Raw genomic sequence first — 22,352 nt, 5'->3', positions numbered from 1 at the left:
TCCATGTAACCTAAATCCAAGAGTAATTTAATACTGTCATCTGTTTAAAAAAGTACTTGAATATACTTTTTTAACAGAATTTTTATATCATTTCTCTGCTTCCTTAAACTCATATTTTCATTCACTTCCCCCATAGAATTTCATCTTACCATAGCTTACTTTTATGCTTGAATATCTTTTATTAATTGTCCTACCATATTTCTTTAAAACAAAAATTTGCTTCAATAAAAGTAAATAATACCTCTTCTGAATAGAATTATCATCATAATTATACAATGGATTAAAATAACATAAATGTATTATATGTTTTTATAAGTAATTATTAAACATTAAGAAAAAAATTATTAATGCATTAGTGCATCTAGGGAGTTCCCTGGTAGCCTAGTGGTTAGGATTCTCAGCTTTCAGTGCCAGGGCCTGGGGTTCAATCCCCGGTCAGGGAACTGAGATACTGCAAGCCGTATGGTGTGGCCAAAAATAAATAAATAAATACAATAAAAGTGCATCTGTTAATGAGATGGATGGGATTACTTGATTCCTTACCCTCTCTCCCACAGACAATTAATTCATCCATAGATAAATACTGCCTATTGATTGTTAGAATGAAATAGAGTTCAACATCAATTCCATCCTGTTTTTTTCTCCCTAGATATAAGTGCTGTGGAATCTGTTTCATATAAATTGATAGACAGGAATGGATGGAGTTTGCTGTAACAGCATTGCTGGATTTTTTTTTTTTTAACTTCTGAGTTATGTGCCAAAAATTGCATAGTGATATTATCAAAAATTATTTTGAATCATCTGTCATTTGACAATTTGTGATTAGATCACTTCAATTCTGGTGAAAAGAAAAAATTGAAAATAAGACTTTACTACCCAGTCATTTGAGTTCCCATTTGCAATTACACTTTTGCATCCTGGAGACTTTATACCCCAGGGCAGTACATCTTCACAGGATTTCAGGAGGGTGAAACTCTTGCCTTTATTTTATAAAATGGGAAAAGGGAGTTTGAGAAGGGAAGTGGGAAAGGAAAACTGAAGAGGTTCTCAGATGGTTTTAGGGAAGAAACAGATATGGAAGTTTAATTCCTCCCATATGGGCCTATCGGTATCTGTATACCCCTTGGAAAGTCTTGGGGTTAGCCCAGAAAAATGCACACTCGAATTTTAAGAAAGCTGTTTTAGAATGCTTAGCTTTTAAAGCTTTTGGAAACTAAATAGGAGAGAAAACAAAACAAAGGATTATTCTTCACTTATATCTAATATAGTAAAAAAACACACAGGCAAAATAAATAGAGCAAACCAAGGTTTTAATAATCAGCAAAATTTCTTGCTCTTTTCAGATGATACAGAACTTTCAGGAAGAAGCCTGTTTTATTCTGGACACAATGAAAGGTAATGAAGTAGTAAGACAAATGCCTTTCTCGAAGGAGTTTGAGGTTTTTTTTTTTTATAGTACTTGAGGAGAGAGGGAAAGTATTAACTGCCATATTTGAGGTAAGGAAAGTGACATTATTAGAGATTGTTCCTTTTTATGAATTGGCTTCTTGCCATTATTAGAGTAGACAAAGAGTAACTGATGACTTCCTGCCATTTTCTTCCACCTTCCATGGACAAAGGATGAAACAGAGGCATGTTGTTCTTATAATGCATATTTATTACAAGTATTCTGTGATAATTAAGTATACTGCCCTTTGTCCTTCTGTTTTTTTCTTTCTCTAAAGAACCTTACCACATATATTTTTCTCCTGCTGTGTTTTAGAGGTAACTAAAGATTATTCTTTTTTCCTTTTTCTTTCTTTTTTTTTTTTTTTTTTTTACAGCAGAAACCAATGATAGCTATCATATCATACTGAAGTAGGTGTGGGGCATTCCATCCTCAGTGGCTGCTGCTGCTTTCACCTATTGGGAACTCCCCTCTTGAAGGGGGGGGTCTCAAATGGAGCTTTGAAGGGCTGCAAGAACCTGACCCATCTGACTGTGTCCAGGCCTTGGAGGCAGAATCCCAGGCATCTGTGTTGGCCCAGGTTCTTAGGGCACCTACAGATTACTGCCCAACATGCATTTCTGCAACTATTTCTTATTTAAAATTTCTGGACCCTGTTGTTGTTGAATATCAATAGAAACCTCACATCATTTAGGGTGTGTGTAGGGCATAATGGTGATGAGAATTGTGTGATGTTTAATGGAAAGATGTTAAACTTTGTGCTATGGAGCCATGTAATTTTTTTTTCTAACATAAAAGCAAACATCTATATTCATAAGATTAGATCCCTAACCTTTTTTGCCCCTGAAAACCTCATTAAAGAGAAATACAGAGAAAGAAGAAAATTCTTCTTTTGATTCCCCTGTAATTCTATGACTAATAGTAATTTTAGGTAACATTTATTGCACATTTAGTTGTGTCAGGCAGTGTGATAAATTCTTTAAATGGATTATCTTGTTTAAATCCTCTTAATAGCCCTATATGAAGTAGGTAATAATGATCCCTAATTGAAGATGAGGGAATGGAGACATAGAGTGGCCAAGGAGCTTGCTGAGTAACAGGCAGCTAGCAGCTAGTGACACTGAAATGCAAACCCAGGCCGTCTGGCTCTTATTAAGTGCCATCCGTGACTGCCACCCTTGCAGTCCTCTGTGCTTGCCACCGTTTCTTACTGTGGCTCTTCTGGTGAATTGGATATAACACTGAGCGAGAACTGAGGAATTAACACCAAAAGGGACAAACCACACCTAAATAATGATGAACAAATCACGACCTACAAAAAAAATGAAAACATAGACACTTTCAAAGCATCATCAGTTATCAGATTCACAGAATTTGAGGTGGTGAAAACTAGGGATTATCTGTAACTCCCCAAATTCACTGTTTTTGAATGACCTTCTCAAACTATTAATGAGTTAGACTAACCTCTGCTTTCTCTTTCCCCTCTCTGCATCTTCTCTTGGTATAGAAAGTTCTTTTACTCATGTAGCGTTCTTTTATATAAGCTTTACAAGAAATTCATTCCCATCCTGTTTGCATTCTTACCATATACTTTAGTTCTTCCTGATTGTGATTGTGTGCTTTTGCGTGTGTGCATGTGTAAGACTATGGGTCTTTTTTCACATGTAAAGTTTTATCCAGAAATCCCTCTACATGTTATGCTGAGGTGAAAAATGATAATGTTCAAAAGATTCTGTATTGGATTTGGATCTGTGTGTGTGTGTGTGTATTTTTAAAGCATTTGATAAAGTTTAAATGTTTTTATACAGAGATTTTCGTTCATTAAAATCAACCTTCAACATGGTCTGTTTTCTTTTGGTTTGAAAGAAATTGAAAATTTTGAAACTAGAAAATTAAGTCAAATGACTTGTTTAAAATCAACCTGGACAACTTGACATATTAGGCCAAAATACTTTTTTAGTGACTGATTACCAGATGTCCCCATTTTGGGGGGACATTTCTAATTGTATTATGTTCCTAGGACTGGTTCTCAGCTTCAGGGAAGTCAGCTCTCTCCCCAGCAGGCTGCTATTTTTTATTTTTATTTATTTATTTATTCTAATTATTTCTGAATGTTAGGCTGGGAGGGTTGCACTTTCACGGTCCCTTCTAAATCTGAATCTGTGACTCTTGTTTACTGTAAATGATACACAAAATTCTATTAATATATTTACTATAAATTTACACTTACTAATTTTTACTTGGCGATAGAGGGGTTTTTAAGAGTAGTTTTCAAATTTATATAGAAATGAATTTATTTAAGTTTGTAATCATAGATCCTTAAATTAACTAGAAAATCTCTTAGGCTTTCTTTAGCTTCAAACAAATATTTATAGTGCTAATGCTATATAACTGGTAAGAATTGGTGTAGTGATAGAACATTGTAATTATTCAACTTGCTTTAAAAAATTGCGTTTGTTCACTATTGATCCTTGCAGTTAAATGAAAATTTTAAACTAGCTTTTTCATAATGAAAGTAATACACAAAGTGATAAATTCGAACAATAAAGGTATAACTTATCTCCTTGTCCCACTCTATAGAGGTAGCCATTGCAAAAAAGTTTCTCTTTCCCTCCCTCCCTCCCTCTCTCTCTCTCTCTCTCTCACACACACACAGAGATGGGCTCATGTAGTACTAATGATCTGCAGTTTTCTTTTTATGTTTAATATGACTTGAACATCTCTCTATGTTAGGATTTATAGTTTGACATCATTCTTTTTTTTTTTTTTGTGGTACGCGGGCCTCTCTCTGTTGTGGCCTCTCCCGTTGCGGAGCACAGGCTCCGGACACACAGGCTCAGCGGCCATGGCTCACGGGCCCAGCCGCTCCGCGGCATGTGGGATCTTCCCGGACCGGGGCACGAACCCATGTCCCCTGCAACGGCAGGCGGATTCTCAACCACTGCGCCACCAGGGAAGCCCTGACATCATTCTTTTGGAAGAAAAAAATGGCCATTCCTTATGGATACCATTTAGGTTAAGCCCATTTAAACATGTATTCTCATAAGTTTTTTGCGTGTATCTCTAAGATATATTCCTAAAAGTAAAATTTGCTGGATTTTCCCTCTTTAACCATGTGATGGTTGATATTTAAAATAAAGGAGGTGGTTTAATGTTTCCATTAGAGTGAGGGTATATGAGAAGGAGAATGGTTGGATTTTAGGCCCTCCTGAGAAGTGGAGTAGCATCCTGTTTAACTTACCATTGTTTGTACTGTTTCCTTGGTATGATAGGTTCCATCTAGAAGAATCTATTGTATAAAGACTTGATAGTTAAAAGGGAGTTATTGGGAAGTAAAAGGGTCACTGCAGAACTCTTAAGGACTGAATACCAGTCACTACGTAAAATGTGGCTATTAAGTAATAAGATTGTCCAATATTATACCCCAGTAATAAGAATGTTTGCCCACATATATGATTTATTTAAGACGCCACTTAAAGGGAGGGGAAATGGGGGTGGTCATCTTGTCTGGAAAGAGATCACAGTACGACAGATACAAGGCAAGTAGAGTCTGAAAGACCTGAGAAGGTGAGGTTCTCTTGAGGGGGCAGACCTGATTCCTGGAAGTCAGGCACTGTCAGGCACTGGGTACGTTGTGAGGGGCAGAGCATGATCTCACCACTGTGAGCTGGAGGAGCATGGCAAGTGAAGAAGGCTTGACATAATGAGCCTAGCCATTTTTCATTTAGGCCTAATGAAAGAGTGTTCTGAAAACCCTTTGTATCTCCAAGTCTCCTGAGAAACTCATATAGGGTTGCTGCAGAGATTTGGGCTATCTTCAACCTACCATGAAGGACTGACTGAAGCTTCAGCATTCAGTTTTGAAAGCAACACAAACTTCAGGTGCAAATATTTGAAAACAAGACCGAGTTTCTCCTCCTTCGCTGAAGCTTTTTTCTCTGGCCAATACCTAACAATTCCAGATAACTTGGGACCAGAGAGCTGCAGTTGAGCCTTTTTATCATTTTTCTGAATCTTTAGTTGTCTTACCTGGCCATGGATGGTACCTCTATGGGAATTTGATTTGTTATGGGGTCTGCTGCTCTGTTATGAGAACTCTAGTCTCAGCAGGAATGGCACAAATGCCCCACCTAGCTGCATCTTTTTATATACTAATTCGTATAAAGTAATCCTGCTTCATTCTTCTGCTTCTCCTAAAAATGCTCTATTTTCTTAGTCGTGAGCTAAGGCTTTTCCTGCTAGAATATTTATTTTTAGTTTGTGATTAAATTATTGTTTCATTATACAAACTCCAAGACTTAAATGAGGAAGAAAGATGCCCTATGTGATGTGAGGTTAATGCTATCAGCACTTGTTTTCTGTTTTGTTAATACTTTATTTCTCCTGTATGCTTCTTTAATGACCTTGTATTTTGCCTTTGACCTTAAACTTCCATCTATTTCTACTTCCTTCTTTTATCCGCATCTTTCCTCTTCACTTCCAGATCTCCTCTGTATTGATTGTTCCTTATGAATTCTGGCCTGTTCAACAAATTAATTTGGAAATTGCAACGAAGTCTAGCACTTGCATTCTCAAATTCAGAGATTTAAAAGTTGTATATGAATTAAATTTTTCAATTGGATTAAAGTCAATTTTATAAAGGAACTTGCTATTTTAAAAATACTATTGTATTGTTGAAGTATTTTGTATTATATGGGACTATTTGTATTATTTTGGGACATGAGTAATAACCAGTTTATCTTGTGAATCTGTTTTCATATATTTGCATAAGATGAGATACACATTCCTCATTTTAATCACTACAGATTCCTGTTTCCTTCCTGAGTTTTTTTTTTTCTTTTGGCTGTGCTGTGTGGCTTGTGGGATCTTAGTTCCCCGACCAGGAATTGAACCCAGGCCCTTGGCAGTGACAGCACGGAGTCCTAACCACTGGACCTCCAGGGAACCCCCTCTTTCTGAGTTCTAATGTCTAATTTTTCATTTGAGGGTTTAGTTAATATCTTTCCCTAGACATCTTTATAACTTTACTTCAGACTTTCATTCACCTTTTTTAAGCTTATTAAGCTTGACCTCTCTAAACTCACCCTTGCACTCTACCCCCTCAAACCTGGTTATTTTGCTTTTTTAATAGGGTTTTTGTGTGTGTTATGCACATATATAGATCAATTTGTGTGTCTTTTTTGAAACCTTCCTTGATAAAACACACAGCTGCTTCGATTTTTTGTGCTTTTAAGTTGCTATGGCCCTGTCTTTTTCGCAGATTTGCTGTATTGATCTCTTTTGGTTAGTGTGGAATTAGTCACAAAGAAGTGCCGGTCTCTCTAGATCTGGATTCTAATTAAATGTAAATTAGTAAAGTAACATAAAACTTCAGGGCTAAATCTACAAATTCCCTTTCAGAAAAACAAATGCAATGGTTTGGATTAAAAAAAAATTTTTTTTTAAATATTTATTTTTTGGCTGCATTGGGTCTTAATTGTGGCAGGTGGGATCTTTCATTGTGGCGTGTGGGCTCTTCCTTGCAGTGCACGGGCTTCTCTCTAGTTGTGGCACGCAGGCTCATTAGTTGTGGCATGCAGGCTTAGCTGCCCCGCGGCACGTAGGATCTTAGTTCCCTGACCGGGGATCGAACCCGTGTCCCCTGCATTAGCAGGGGGATTCTTAACCACTGGACCACCAGGGAAGTACATGAAATGGCTTAGATTTTACTTAACTCTTTTTCTCTAAGAAGCTCAGCACATAGTGTCCTGTGATCGATTCATTTTCAACCTCCCTGGAGAGTGTACTCTTTATCTTTTGTTTGGTAAAGAGTAGTTGATGCAGTACATACTTAGTGTCAGATAAGCCTCTGTTCAAATCCCAGGTCTTGCTCTTCCTGGATGTGACCTTGGACAAAATAATCTCTTAAACCTTAACTTTCTCATCTTAAAAAGGAGATAATGCTTAATTCATAGGGTTGTCAGGGAGATTACAAAGGATAATGAGTGTAAAGCAGTTTTATTTTGTACGTAATATACTTATTCAGTTGCTTAATAAATTTAGGATACTATTGACTACAAGATCACCTTTACATGTAGACATGACTGCAAGACAGACGTATAAACACGTATAAACCAGGACATAAAATCTGACCTTTGGTTTTCATCTTCGTCTGTTGTTCTTGATCATCTGTCTTTTCTTCCTACTTGACTTTTTTGTCCCTAAACCCCACCCATCCATGAATTATGCATGGTCTGGAACAAAGCAGTCACATTTAGAATTAGATGTCCATTGTTATAATTTACATATTAATAATATTAGCATTTCTTTTCACTTTTCCTTGTATCTTCTGTTCTACTGCTCTTAAGCTTAACTTACCTAGTGATCCTATCAAGACAATGAAATATGGTGAATAAGCGACTCTGTGATAAGTAGTTGTGATGTTTGTAAGTCCAGATGATCTTTTTGACTGATTTAGAGCTTACTGCCAGGTTGGATTCTGCTGTCTCCTCAAAGGATGTGCCTAATTTTGCTTTGGCTAAGCTTGGGCATTGAGGCTGATGGTACTCTGACAAATTTCCATGACTGCTCAAATTCTAGATGTGTAGGCATATGAAACACTTTTAGCCTACCCAGCATGGCCTTTAGGCTGTTTTTTTGTTACTCAGCCCACTGATTCTACAGCGTCTGGGGTCTTCTCTTCCTTTTTGATTTCTGTGTGTCCAGGAAAAACACATTGCACTGTTGCAAACATTTTATACTACTAACTATTTAATCTCCACAAAACCCTATGAGATACATACTTTTAACCCCATTTTGCAGATGAGGAAGCCAAGGCACAGGGAAGTAATGGGCGAACTGGCACCATTGTAATAACTTACCTAGTGATGCTATCAAGACAATGAAATATGGTGAATAAGCGACTCTAGACGTACAGCTTCTGAGTCTTTGTCCCGTTTTAAAAATGGATTGGGCTTCCCTGGTGGCGCAGTGGTTGAGAGTCCGCCTGCCGATGCAGGGGACATGGGTTCGTGCCCCGGTCCGCGAAGATCCCACATGCCGCGGAACGGCTGGGCCCGTGAGCCATGGCCGCTGAGCCTGCGCGTCCAGAGCCTGTGCTCTGCAATGGGAGAGGCCACAACAGTGAGAGGCCCCCGTACCGCAAAAAAAAAAAAAAAAAAAAAAAAAAGATTGCACAGTTGTGAAGATCAGAAGTCATGTAAGAAATTTCTGGAAAGAAAACAATCCATCAATACATATTGAGATTACTCTGCATTGCTTGTATTTTCTTTATACCTTGGGCAGGCTGCAGCACGTCATGCTGCTTAAGACTTAGATCCCCTGAGCAAGGATAAGGGGGATTAAGTTCCTTAGGCATGGGAGTGTGGGCCTGGCGAAAGGAAAAGGGGAGATATAGAGGAGAATTTGTTTAGTCACCGAAGATCTGTAGCTGAGGGTCTCCGCTTTTCCTCTTCAAAAGGCTGCAGTGGCGTCAACTCGCTTTCCCAGGGTCCGCTGCAGCGGAGTCACCGCCTCCTGAGCCTGTTTGCGGGCGAGTTTCGGCTTTGCGCTGGTAGCCGCCTCCAACTCCCGGCATGCCGCTGGGCGTGGGGCCAGCACGTAGACTCCATTTCCCAGCCTGCCCCGGGGCTAGGTCCGGACGTGCCGGCGCCTATAAGACCCTGAACGCTGCGGCCAAAGCCTATTGTTAGCCGGAGCCGGGGCGGTTCTGGGCGGCTGCTGCCGGGGGCGCCCGAGTTGCCGGCGCCGCCCGCCCTCCGCCGCCTGCCGGCCGACCTGCCCACCCACCGTCTCTCTCCGCCCTGCCGCCTTGAGAACACCCAGACTGTCTCCGCGGCCCCGGGACTCTCTCTCTCCTCCCTCCTTCCCACTCGGGCTAGGGCGGCGACGGCGGCGGCAGCGGGGGCGGCAGAGACCATCACGGGAGGAGGCAGCTGCGGCGGAGCCGGTAATGGGCCTGGGGGTGCGGGGCGGAGGGTGCCGCCTCGTCCTTTCTCGGGATCGGCCTCCCGGCAGCTGTGGAGGAGTGGTCAACCCAGAGCCGCGGGGATGGAGGGGTCAGAAGTGAGGGAGGCACGAACGGGAGCGGTCGGGGGTGGGGGGGCGGGGAGCTAGGGCGCCGCTGGGAAGGGAAGGACTCGGGAGAGGCGTGGGAGCGAGGGGCACGGAGGACGCGGGCCCGGACTGCGGGGGCAGCTTGAGGGAGACCGACGGGCGGCTTAGAAGCCGGCAGGAATTCGGATGCGGGTTGAGTTCGGAATGGAGTGGAGATGATGTACGATGGAGGGAAGTGAAGGAATGGGAGGGGGGAAAAAGAGGAAAATGTGGGAGGAGTGGTTGGGAATTTGTGAGTTGCAGGCAGGAAGGGATGGGAAACCGGGTAGGGTCTGCAGACGATTGGAATGAGCGGGAAGGTTAGCAGGAATCAGAAAAGGTGCCCCGGAGCTAAAGTGTTCAGCGGGGGTGTCCGTTAAAGGGAACTGGTGACTTGACATGTCCTTTCAACCCAGGTTCCTGATGTCTCCCATTTTTTCTGGCGTTGTGTGGGAAAACGAAAGCATCACTTTCCCTGGTTGCTAGCTTGATCTTTTTTCACAGGCCCAAACACGCAGCTGACTGCCATCCATTCCTTTTAGTGCCATGTTCTTGATTCATCCTTTTAAAGGGGTTTAGAGTGGCAGTGTGACACACAAACCGTTCTTCAGTATGAAACGTTAGAAGTTATCCCTAAGAGACACAGTGTCCCCTTGTCCTGCAGTTTTCAGTTCAAGGTAAATCCATAGTTGATTCAGATTTTCCTTTTCTTTACTGACTTCCCATTTTGCAAATGTCCAAAGCCAGGAGGATGTTGTTGTGTGCCAGAGTTATAAATGACTGGATATCCTTGAGAGTTAATGGCTCCTGCAGCATCATGTTCCATTTCTACCACAAAGATCTCATGTCCTTCATACGTTGGGAGGTTAAACATGGAAAGCCAAATTCTAACCTTGTGTCAGTGAAGGGATAAAAACCAGGGAGTGACGGTTGTAAGGGGGCTTCCCTGAAATACCTAGTTTTCACTTGAGCACTTTGTAAGTCCATGATCCTGGTAATCACACGGACACATGGATCCACGAAATTCATAGTATTTGAGAAGCAACTCACAGTATTTTGTAAAAGGAGAAACAGGACCTGTAAAAGGAGAAACAGGACCTGTCATCTTATTTAGGTTATTTAGGTTGATCCTGACACTTAGCAGCAAGCCTTCCTTCCTCTAACCCTACAGCTGGTAGCACTGACGATCTTACTAGAGATTTTTGACCCTTGACCTTTAGCAGGTTGGGTTTCACTTGAGTAGAGAGGCCTTCCCCTGTGAGATGTACGTTGTCTTATTTTGGACTCATTTATGAGAGAGGCTTTCATTACCTAAACTTTGTCAATACATTCTGCATCCACAAACTTGGGGGGAGGGGCAGTTCCTTTTTTGCTAGTCTCACATATTTGGGCTTTTGTTTTTGGGGGTGGTTATAGGAATCCACAAAGGCCTGAAAGGGCTTAAGTTTAATACTAGAGTACAGATATGCTGTAGATCTATTTTATTTGGTGCTAGCCTAAAAACTTCTATATACTATGGATCAAAATTATTTCATGTACCTTTGGGAAGTGTTCAACTAGTAGAAACACTTAAGAAAAGGCAGAAAGACATGTAGCTAGAAAGGGTCAGCTGACCTTTCATTTTACTGGCATAAAAGCTTTTATAGAGATTTGCATTATTTTCTCCAGAAGCATTTGTTGTTTGGGTTGGTCGTTTTGACAGTTAACTGTCAGTTATGACCTGCATTTCCAGTCTCATCATGTTTATTTCTGTATGGGTTTAAGTGCTTGGAGTATAACTTAGAAGTGATTTTCTCCAACATAAGCACCGATCCTCTGCCAATGAATAAATAGTTGAGAGAAGTGGGAATGACTGATTTCTAATTGTGGTTTGAAAGGAAGTTGAATTGATAAACTGGAAAGTGGAGCCTATTCTTGTTGTTGCTATTTCAGAGAAAGATTTTTTCAGGCCACAGTGGAAGTGGATGGGAGGTTTCTTGGTGCCCGGGGGACATCTTTATCTAACAAGTCAGTTCACACCAGAGAGTTGGATGGGGAGAGCTGGGTTGAAATTTAAACATATTGGTTGTCAGGACAGAATCGTCGGATTTTTTTTTTTTTTTTTTAAGAATGGGTTAATGGCATAAAAAGTGATGCTAACATCCTGGATAGGGTAAAGAGAGCTCAGTCAATATGCACATTATTTACATATATAGCCGTTCAGACATTTTAAGGCAAATACTTTTTTTCTAGGTTTCACGTCTTTTTTCTTCTTTCTTACCTGCCTCCTGTCATTGCCCAGAAACCTCTATTCCAGAAATGGAAGTGAGGAAGACGTAGAAAAAAGAGAGAAAGAGAATAGAACAAGCAGCCTGCAATCCTGGCTGCATGAGAGTGCACAAAAAGTGACCTGAAGAGAAGGGATACCCTGAAGCCAGACTTAACGTCCTTTCTGAGAAGGATTTTGAGCTCAGTCTGCTTTTTCATGTGGTTGATAAGATTTTTAAGTGGGGAGGAAATATTAAATTCAGTGGTCAACATTCTTTTATTTTTTTTTATTCCACCCACATATGTACTCAATAGCAAAGGTCTCCCCTCCCACAATAATAGAATGGAATGAGAAATTTGTTAGTTAATAGGTATCTTTAAGCGCAGCTGAAATCTTAACCCATAAAAGTCCTTGGCTGTCTCCATTCTTACCCATGTCCTAGGAATGTGACCTCTGATGGTAAGATCAGTAACCTGAAGAACAAAATTGATACTTTGGTTTCATTTTTAAATTTAATTACAATTCTTATCTAGTGCTTGATTATTTTTTTTCTTTCTGGCCAATTTATTTCAGGAATGTGCTTTTCTGAGACCTATGATGACAGGTTTCTTAGGTGCATCTTGTGACTTGAATGCAGAATTTTGATGAGATCTGGCTAGATAAATTAGGAAGTTCCTAAAGTACTCATTAGGTCTGGTTGACTGTAGAGCTGACCCAAGAGCAGGCAAATCGCTTCCAAGAGACAGTCTAGAAAAACAGCTCTGTAGCAGGCATCTCTTGACACCACAGTATATTCTGGGTAGCTGCTCTGCAGTAATGCAGCCCTGGCTTTCTGGGCAGTGTTGTTATTCCTGCTGCATAAATTAGCAACTAGTGAGATCATAGTCTGGGGAGATTCTGGCATTACTGAGGCAAAAGCAGGGAGGTTTCAGATCTTCACTTGTGGCTCCAGCTTTGACAGCGTTTCTGCTGAGCAGATTCATATCCTTGGAAACTTAGGTCCAAAGATGGAGGAGAAACATTTGTACCTGGGAAATGGAATATCCCAGATTCCTTGGTTGTGTGGCAGCATGTTGAAAACACTGCCTGCCATATCAATGTAACCAGAGTAAATTGTCACTCCTTTTGCTGTTTGTTGTGCCCTTGCTGGTTTCTTTATAGAGGGCAAAGATTGTAAAGCTACATCTTCCTTGCACAGAGGATGATGGTAGGTCAGCTGAGCCCTATTTTATGGAGCTGTAGGTGATTGCGAAAGTCTGGGTTTTGAAGCCAGTGCAGATTCTAATCTTCAGTCCATTCTTTAGAGCCCAATTTGACCTTTTTAGGAGCCTGGTGAGACACTTTACATTTGTGAAGATCTGGGTAAAGCATTTCCCTGACTGCCAATGTACTTTGAAATTGAAAGCCTAGAGTAGTATTTCCCAAAGTGTGTTCCCAGGACCATTTGCCCCCCACCAAGATACTCTAGAAACAAAGGGTTCCCTAATCATGGGTGCAAAACGCTGCATTCTATTTCCTCCCACCCTCCACCAGGTTCATTAGCATATTAAAAGCCTCTAAAAGGTCTTCCATAAGCAGTTTTCTAAAGTATTTTGACACAGCGGTCCCATTTCCATGTAAAAGCTATTAATATCTATGGAAGTAGTTTATTTAATGGATACACTTTAGGAAATGCCAGGCTATATTTCCACTAGGAAAAATAATTGGATCTAGTCTAGGTTTAGGCACAGCCTAATTCTGCCTTTGATCCCCAGTCCCTCCTGCTGACCCTGTAGAGAGCTCTCCTGGGTGAGCAGAAGAGCAGCTACTGTTACCCCAGGGCTAATGAAGCCTAGAGTCCAGCCGGCTTGGAAGCAAAGGCCTTCACTCCACTGGGAAGGTGCTGCCGCTAGTCATCTCATTATCCTGAGAGTGACTGAGACTGGAGGGCTGGGGAGAGACAAAAGTAGGAGACTGCTGGCTGGAGAGAGATGACCTTGTTTCTAGAGAGCAGACATCAGTGCTAGCTCGGGTGCTTTCTTCAGTTGGAGAGCCTTGTGTATAGACTTGGGAGGGGTCTGTCTGAGGACAGGAGCGCTGACTCCTCTTTTCCCCTGGGCAGAATCCTAATGCACCTGGCTGACTGACTGGTGGTGAGCAGGGGCTTTGGGGCCAACGTGGTGGGCTTCCCAAGGAAACCCCTTTGAAACCAATGGATGCATTCACGGGCTCGGGTCTCAAGAGGAAGTTTGATGATGTGGATGTGGGTTCATCAGTTTCCAACTCCGATGATGAGATCTCCAGCAGTGACAGCGCTGACAGCTGCGACAGCCTCAATCCTCCCACAACTGCCAGCTTCACACGTGAGTGAGCTGCTCCCTCCCTGCCTACCCGCATGTACCCCAAGCACTGGAGTCCACTGTAGCTCTTTGAGACAGCTTTTGTCCAGCTTGGAGATTTTCCCTTATTCGTAATCTCTCCCACCCTTAGCTCAGCCTTGCTCTTTGGAGGACCTCATTGCTCTAATATCATAGACTTCTATTAAATGTGAATTATTCTAGCTGGTTTTACTTCTGCTGTGCTTTGTGAGTCCCCAGAATGGGTTGAATTAAACTGAAGAAGGAGGAGTCTAGGAGTCTACGCTTCCCCACCAGAGTCCTATAGAGTTCCACAAAATTGTAGCTCTAGCAGGACATAAATGCTTACTGCCTGGACAACTGGGGCATCTCCACACTTCTTAATTCTTATGGTTCAATTAGGTTCTTGGAAAGAACTTCCGATTCTGTAGATCAGGGGTTGTCTGTGGGCTAAATCTGGCTCACTGCCTGTTTTTGTAAATAAAGTTTTATTGGAACACAGCCACACCCAGTGTTTATGATGGCTTTTCATGCTACAATGGCAGAATTGAGTGGTAGTTGGCAACAGAGACCTCATGGCTTGCAAAGCCTAAAATATTTACTACCTGGACCTTTACAGAAGTTTGCCATCTCCTGCTATAGAGCAACACTATCCAGGGCGTGTTGCCTGGTCATCTAGTGGTTAGGATTCGGCATTTTCACTGCTGTGGCCCGGGTTCAGCCCCTGGTCAGGGAACTGAGATCCTGCAAGCCATGTGGCGCGGCCAAAACAACAACAAAACACCGTCCAAAACAATTTTCTGTTATCATAGAAATGTTCTATATCTGCAACTGTCCACTGTGATAGCCGTTAGCCACATGTGGCTATTGAGCACTTGAAGTGTGATTAGTGTAACTGAGGAGCTAAATTTTCAGTTTTATTTCACTTTAATTAATTTAAATTGCCACATGTGACTAGTAGCTGCTGTATTGGACAATGAAGCTATGTAGGTTGTTACATCCTGAAAAGATTACCTAGAGATTCTCTTCCCAGCTGATGTCTAAAAATAGATTTTGTGATCATCTGTTTGGGTGAAGTCAGTCTGGAGGCAGTGGTATGGACCAGCTGATTGTCAAGGTCCCTTCCAACTGTTCTTTTAAGATTTGAAAATTAGGAAGGTCTCTAGATACAGGGAGCACCTTTGGAGAAGAGTTGAGAGCCTAGATGAATGAGAAAGAATGAGGTCCCCAAACAGGCCATCTCTGGGTTAAAGTTTTCTTTCTGTGCTCCCTTCTCAGCCACATCCATCCTGAAGCGGCAGAAGCAGCTGCGGAGGAAGAATGTGCGCTTTGACCAGGTGACTGTGTACTACTTTGCCCGGCGCCAGGGTTTCACCAGCGTGCCCAGCCAGGGCGGCAGCTCTCTGGGCATGGCCCAGCGCCATAACTCTGTACGCAGCTACACGCTCTGTGAGTTTGCTCAGGAGCAGGAGGTGAACCATCGGGAGATTCTTCGTGAACACCTGAAGGAGGAGAAACTCCACGCCAAGAAGATGAAGGTGCCTAAGGGGTCTAGGGTCTGGTACTTCCCATGTGCCAAGATAAAGCAGGAAACCATCTAGGTCTATCATGTGGTGTTTTTGTTTTGTTTTGGTTTTGGACTGTTGCCTTTGGTACATAGAGATTCCATATCTTTCTAGTGAGAAATCTCAGATTTGGATTCAAATCTCAGTCTGAGATGGCATTCTTTTTGTCTCTGGTAGGGAGTCTAGCAGAGATAGCAAAATGGCTTCCCTAGAATTCCCTATTCTCGCCCGCTCTGCAAGTGTTTTTAAAGTTTAAAGTGTGAATACCTGAGGATATTCAAGTCTGCCACCCCTGGACCCTGAGGAAGCAGTGTTTCGGTTTCTCATCAAATGATTGTCCATTGGCCTGATGCACAGAACAGGTTTTGGATCTTTTACATCCTCTGAAAAGGATCCTGCTTATTCTGTAACTCCCATTGCTTCTAGGTGATAGTTTTTCAGGTATAAACAATAGCATTACCAAATAGTTATTTCGATCTGTATAGTACTGGGCCTGCAGTCTGATGCCACACCAGCGCTTCAAGTTTAGGAGGAGAACAGGGCTGGAAGACCCATCTCAGAAGGCTCTTTATAGCTACACATTTGCTCTCAGCACTGCTTGGCACCCATAGCCATGGTTTCCACCAGTCTGCAAAAATTGCCCCCAGAGTTCCTAGTTCCAAATTTGGAGAACACTGCTTCAGGCCTGGCCAAGTTCTTCTGGGCTCAAAGTATGCGGACCCACGTTAAAACAGGTGGCTGCATTATTTCCAGGGTTGTGGGTGAAATCCTAATGAGACACACCAGAATGTGGTAGGGTTGGAGAACTGGTGGCAGAGGATGTATGTGAACCAGATCTCGCTGCTCTCTCCCTTTGAGAGCTCTATGTCTGCTGCCCAAAGTCTATGCCTAAAGACTTATACCTGTTTTTCTAACTAGAACGACATTCAGGTTTCCCTTTATTCTGTCTGAGGAATTCTGTCACTGGCCCTATCACCTTCCTGCTGCTATAGCAACAGCTGGGCAAATAAACACTCTTATCATTTGTAATGAAGGTTTTCTTCCTATTCCCTAAGAAGAAACATCTCCCCTAAATCTGGTAGAGGGATGACATGTCAGAGCAGACACCCTGTTCTGTGTCCTCCCTTGTAGGAGGTCTAGGGACAAAGCCAGGCAAACTTGAGACTGAGAAACAGGACTGCTACTTATTAAGCAGATTTAGTGAGCAGCACAATGGTGGCATCTAACACATCTTTCTATGTCAAGAGAACACCCTTACTTTGGTCCACTTAACTCTTTTCTTAGAAATTCTTCCTTGTTTAGCACCCTATAGGGGAGGCAGTTGGTCTCAAAAAATATACATTTTACATCTCCCATATGCCATCAAATATTTGTTTTCCCGTTGGACTTCCACCCCCTCCAAAAAAAAGCTGCTGGTGCTTTGCATCAGTATTAGTAACTATAATTTTTCTAATATTTTTATTACTTTTTTTGGCCTTTTATCCATATGGAATTCATTATTATGAATAGTATGAATTGGGAATCTAACTTACTTTTTCAAAAGAATATACAGTTGTCCCAATACCGTTTAATGACTAGAAGAGTCTTTTCCTTACTGATTTGAAATGCCACCTCTGCTGGAATATATTAAATTCTCATATCTACATGAGTTTCTTTGTACTGCATGTCTCATCTCTTTCCTTTGAGAGGATCGCAAGGAGGGAGGGTGCCTCGGAGGAGGCCGACCCTGGTGAAACAGGCAGGAGCAATGTTAGCGTCTGTGGAAAGGCCCCTCGTAGTTGGCCTGCCTGGGACAGAAATAATAGTCTAGGGGATCCCCAGAAGCGCCACTTTATTTCTCTCATTTCTCTTATCACCTCCCCCGCAAACAAACAAAACAGGTCTATACCTTATTAGCCAGGTCTCTTGTATCACATCTCTCCCAGGAGTTGTTCCTTTACCAGCACTTTTCTGGCTGGCTGATGAAATAAGCCAAACCTGCCAAAAGCTGGGCTTTTATCCTGCTAGTAGCTTCCAGAGCCCTGGAGATTGTGAGGCCTCATTTTCTTTACCTGAATTCTCTAGTGAGTTTTCAAAACTCATTCAGCCACACATTGTCTTCAGCCTGTCCTTCCACTAAGATTCCCTTTCCTGGCTCTCTGTCCTTCTTACCCAGAGAACCCAGATTTCTGCCTGCAGAGAGTACACTCAGTATCATATATGCCACCCTACCTCACATACAGACTTTTTTTGAAACCAAATAAAAAAGGATTAGTAAGGAGAAAGAGGGAATTCCCTGGTGGTCCAGTGGTTAGGACTTGGCGCTTTCACTGCCGAGGGCCCAGGTTCAGTCCCTGGTTGGGGAACTAAGATCCCACAAGGCACGCGGCACGGCCAAAGAAAAAGAAAGGAGAAAGAATATATTTCTTCTAGGCCATGGCTTGGAAGTGAGGGCTTTCTTTCATTTTTTTTCTCCTCCACATAAAATGAAGCTCTTCTGTGTATGCACAGAAAGTTATTCACACTGTGGGGATTCAGGTTCATTGACAAAGACTGGTAGGTAGTCTTGTGCTATACTTAAATGTACTCTTCTTCCCAGAGTGTGGTTTGGGGTCCTTTAGGGTGCAAACTGAAAGGTGTTTTGCAAGGTTGTTTACATCTAAGGAGCATCTAGCCATTGAAATACCTTCTCTCCTTCCGTGTATGAGAAGGCAGGTTAGCTGAAGCTAAGGGACACAAGCCTGGGAATGGAGGGTATATTTGTGGGAAAAGATTATCTTCTGGGAGGGAAGGTGAGACAGAGGTTTTAAGAAACGTTGATCCAGAAAGGTGATGTCCCTTGTGTTGACGGGCTGGTGTTAGAGCTGCACAGGCTTCCTGTCTTCCTGCTCTAGAATTGTTCTCTTGACCGACTCTATGCAGTACGGTAGCCACCAGCCATACTAGTGGCTATTTATACGTAATTAAAATTAAATAAAGGGGCTTCCCTGGTGGCACAGTGGTTGAGAGTCCGCCTGCCGATGCAGGGGACACGGGTTCGTGCCCCGGTCTGGGAAGATCCCACATGCCGCGGAGCACCTGGGCCCATGAGCCATGGCCACTGAGCCTGCGCGTCCGGAGCCTGTGCTCCGCAACGGGAGAGGCCACAACAGTGAGAGGCCCGTGTACCACAAAAAAAAAAAAAAAAAAAAAAAAAAAAAAAATTAAATAAAGGTAAAAGTTCCGTTTCTCAGTTGCACTAGCCCTATTTATAGTGCTCGGTAGCCACACGTGCGTCAGGATGGGCTGCCTTGGATATCTCCGTCATGGCAGAAAGTTCACTTGGCCCAAGCTGCTCTAGGTGCACCCGGTGAGAAGGCTCCTGCTAATAATGCTCTAGAGCCTGACCTTCCTTCCTGTCTCTTGGCAGCTGACCAAGAACGGGACAGTGGAGTCGGTGGAGGCCGACTGCCTGACATTGGATGATGTTTCAGATGAAGATATTGATGTGGAAAACGTGGAGGTGGATGATTACTTCTTCCTGCAGCCTCTGCCCACCAAACGGCGACGGGCCCTGCTGAGGGCTTCTGGGGTCCACCGCATTGATGCTGAAGAGAAGCAAGAACTTCGAGCCATCCGACTGTCGCGGGAAGAGTGTGGTTGTGACTGTCGACTGTATTGTGACCCGGAAGCGTGTGCCTGTAGCCAGGCTGGGATTAAATGCCAGGTCGGTCCACGTTTTGCTGTGACAGTATATCCACCCTAGAGTCAGGGGTGTCTAGTGTGGGTGCCAGTTTATGTGGGAGATGCCCATGCACGGGTGAACACTTCAGTTCTACAGCCCTCCTCCACCAACAAAGAAAACAAGTATGACGGGATTCTTAGGCTGTGGAGATAGCAGTGATCTTTTTTTTTTTCTGTGTATCTCACCTCAGAGGTGATAAGCAGTTGTTGGCACATGGAGGAACAGGGGTTAGTGAGTTTAACATTTAATAGCTGTCCTTGAATATTGACTGATTCCTTGAGGTAAATGGAAGCAGAGAACTGAGGTAGGCCTTTAGATTTTATCCTACAAACACTTATTCACAGTATCTCTACTCCAATTTTGTAAAAATCAGAATAGTCCTCAGAATCTAATTCAGGATCAGATTTGGGCTTAAATCCATAGTGTCCTAAAAGATAGAAAGCATCATCCCCCAGAGGGCCGTCTGACAAGGGACAGTTTGGAAGACACATCTCAACTGAAAATGGCAGTACCATCCCAAAGAATGAAATTTATCTGGAACCTGTATACTGAGGCTGTGGTGCTGAGTCCTTGTGGTTGGATTTACCCTAACCTTTTCTTTCTTATTTTCAGCTTGGTATCAGATAGCTATAGCAGGTCTGACCAGATAATGCTTTTCAGACTGAGTCCTGTAATGAATCAGTCTGTTATACACAGACCTGAGGACAGTCCTAAGAAATGGACTGTTCCTAAGAACTGGAAGGGGAGAGTTCTAGAAGTTGATTTCATAGGAAGACACTGTATTTGTTCAGACTTATTTGTCTTCTCACATTTTAAATTTTATTTTTGATATGTATGGGGTGTTTTCATTTGGGGGATTCAAAAGGGAGATAAGGAGGTAGAAAGCATCTCCTTTCCAGATATCCCTGGTGTATACGTTAATTATCTTGATAACTGCTTCCAAACCAAGCTGGCCAACCGTCAGGGGAAAATGAAGCAGGTAGTGAAAAGCTGGCCATTATTTTGTTCGAACCTTCACTATAGCACCTTGGCAAACAAAGGCACTTTTGCCTAGTTTCCTCATTATATATTGGCTTTGGACTAGCGAGATCTTCTACCTCCTTTCCCATGACTGTCATCAAAGAACACAGTAGGCTTGGGCTCTGGCCTTTTCTTTTTTTAATAAAGTAGGTAGGTTCTAGAAAAGTCTCTGAGGCATACACATTTCTTTTCTCTGAGAACTGTCAGCTTTCAGAGAGGTATCTCCGGTCTTTTGACTGGAAGGGCCCTTTGACATGATCTTTGTCTTCTTTTTGTTTAGAAGAGGAAACAAAGCCCTAGAGAGAGAAATGACTTTCTTGAGGTCACACTACTAATTAGTGGCTGTGCTAGAATGGAAAGGCAGGTGGTCTGATAACTCCCCATCTAGTGCTCCGGTAGCTCACGCTGCAGGTTATGTTTTGAATTGGTTGTTTCTCTTGTAAGAGGACCTCAAACCCTGACTCCCTGTGTTCGCCAGCTAACGTCTCGTATCTCATCTGGCCTCAACCTCCTTGTCCCCTCCTCAGGTGGATCGCATGTCCTTTCCATGTGGCTGCTCCCGGGACGGCTGTGGGAACATGGCTGGGCGCATTGAATTCAACCCGATCCGGGTCCGGACTCATTACCTCCACACCATCATGAAGCTGGAGCTGGAGAGCAAGCGGCAGGTGAGCCGCCCGCCAGCCCCAGACGAGGAGCCCTCCCCCGCTGCCAGCTGCAGCCTGGCGGCAACACAGGGCTCAGAGACACAGGACTTCCAGGAGTTCATCGCTGAGAATGAGACGGCGGTGCTGCACCTGCAGAGTGCAGAGGAGCTGGAGCGGCTCCAGGCCGAGGAGGACTCGAGTGGCTCCAGTGCCAGCCTGGACTCCAGCATAGAGAGCCTGGGCGTGTGCATCCTGGAGGAGCCCCTGGCTGTTCCCGAAGAGCTGTGCCCAGGCCTGACAGCCCCCATCCTCATCCAGGCTCAGCTGCCCCCAGGCTCCTCCGTGCTGTGTTTTGCTGAGAACTCGGACCAGCCAACTGCCTCAGCCGTGAACAACCCATCCTACTTGAACAGTGGGCCCCTGGTCTACTACCAGGTGGAGCAGAGGCCAGTCCTGGGGGTGAAAGGAGAGCCTGGTACGGAAGAAGTCCCGCCCTCGTTCCCCAAGGAGAAGGATCTGAGTGTCTTCTCTCTCCCGGTTACCTCACTGGTGGCTTGTGGCCCCACAGACCCGGCTGCCCTCTGTAAGTCAGAGGTGGGGAAAACATCCACTCTAGAAGCGCTAGTGCCCGAAGATCGTAACCCCGAGGAGCCTGAGGATGAAGACTTCCGCCCCTCTTGGTCCCCCTCAAACCTCCCCTTGCGCACGGACAATGACGAGGGCTGTGTGGTGGAGAAGACTGCACAGCAGAGTGAGGACCGGCCCCCTGAAGAGCCTTCCCTGGAGCTCCCTCTGGCAGTGTGACACGGGGATGGAGATTATGCCTCTTACCCATTCTCTATTTATTCCCTTATTTTATCTAACACCATTTCAAAAACAAAACTGTAGAAGCAGCTGCTGCTCCCATGTTATTTTATTGGGGTCTTTGGGGAACGGGTGGGAAAGGATTGTCTGTACAAATATTTTTTAAAGGGCCAACAGAACCAAGGAGACCAGCCTCAGCTCGATCTGGGGATAGAGTCTTGGGGCAGAGGAGGCTGCATACTGAGCTTTCTGGGCCATTGGAACAGCACTACAGTCTCACAGGAGAAGCTGGGTAATTGAAACAGCTGTTCACGTAGGGACCAGAACACAATTGGAACAGCATGACAGAGCCCCTTCCCTCTCCTGAGCTCCAGGTGGGGAGCAAGCTCATTTTCCTCAGTGGTTACTCTGATACCCCACTTTGGTGTATCATAATAATACAGTTGGAATCATCAGCTGGTTGAGTCTAGAGAGGAGGGGGTGAAAGG

General features: G+C 43.5%; 2 protein-coding genes across 10 annotated transcripts in view; both read left to right on the top strand.

Annotated features, from left to right (window-relative positions):
- TFCP2 (transcription factor CP2) overlaps window positions 1–4,004 on the top strand; it is a 56,095-nt gene extending 52,091 nt beyond the window's left edge. For 3 of the 9 annotated variants that reach the window (XM_059082806.2, XM_067009293.1, XM_067009295.1), the window contains 2 exons: window positions 1,344–1,395; window positions 1,824–4,004. In XM_059082806.2, coding sequence (XP_058938789.1) covers window positions 1,344–1,395; window positions 1,824–1,861 — 90 coding nt within the window. In that variant the 3' untranslated portion in view covers window positions 1,862–4,004. The remainder of the gene's footprint in view (window positions 1–1,343; window positions 1,396–1,823) is intronic. The other 6 variants (XM_059082807.2, XM_067009296.1, XM_059082809.2 and 3 more) reach the window with 4 other exon arrangements.
- A 5,089-nt stretch (window positions 4,005–9,093) lies between these two features.
- CSRNP2 (cysteine and serine rich nuclear protein 2) lies at window positions 9,094–21,953 on the top strand. Its single transcript, XM_059082800.2, has 5 exons — window positions 9,094–9,395; window positions 13,891–14,131; window positions 15,404–15,663; window positions 19,079–19,375; window positions 20,941–21,953. The coding sequence occupies exons 2-5, from the start codon at window positions 13,981–13,983 to the stop codon at window positions 21,862–21,864; spliced, it is 1,632 nt and encodes a 543-aa protein (XP_058938783.1). The 5' UTR covers window positions 9,094–9,395; window positions 13,891–13,980; the 3' UTR covers window positions 21,865–21,953.
- Window positions 21,954–22,352: the final 399 nt, after the last annotated feature.

This window comes from Kogia breviceps, chromosome 12 (genome assembly GCF_026419965.1).
Source record: "Kogia breviceps isolate mKogBre1 chromosome 12, mKogBre1 haplotype 1, whole genome shotgun sequence".
NCBI lineage: Eukaryota > Metazoa > Chordata > Mammalia > Artiodactyla > Physeteridae > Kogia > Kogia breviceps.
Note: the sequence above shows the minus strand (reverse complement) of the source record. Positions and strands in the feature narration are given on the sequence as shown.

Bases quoted from the DNA above. Each gene is read 5' to 3' on its own strand.
- CSRNP2 (XM_059082800.2), top strand. From the start codon at position 13,981: ATGGATGCATTCACGGGCTCGGGTCTCAAGAGGAAGTTTGATGATGTG. The intron at 14,132-15,403 runs GTGAGTGAGCTG...CTCCCTTCTCAG, and splicing joins CACAACTGCCAGCTTCACAC to CCACATCCATCCTGAAGCGG. The intron at 19,376-20,940 runs GTCGGTCCACGT...TCCCCTCCTCAG, and splicing joins AGGCTGGGATTAAATGCCAG to GTGGATCGCATGTCCTTTCC.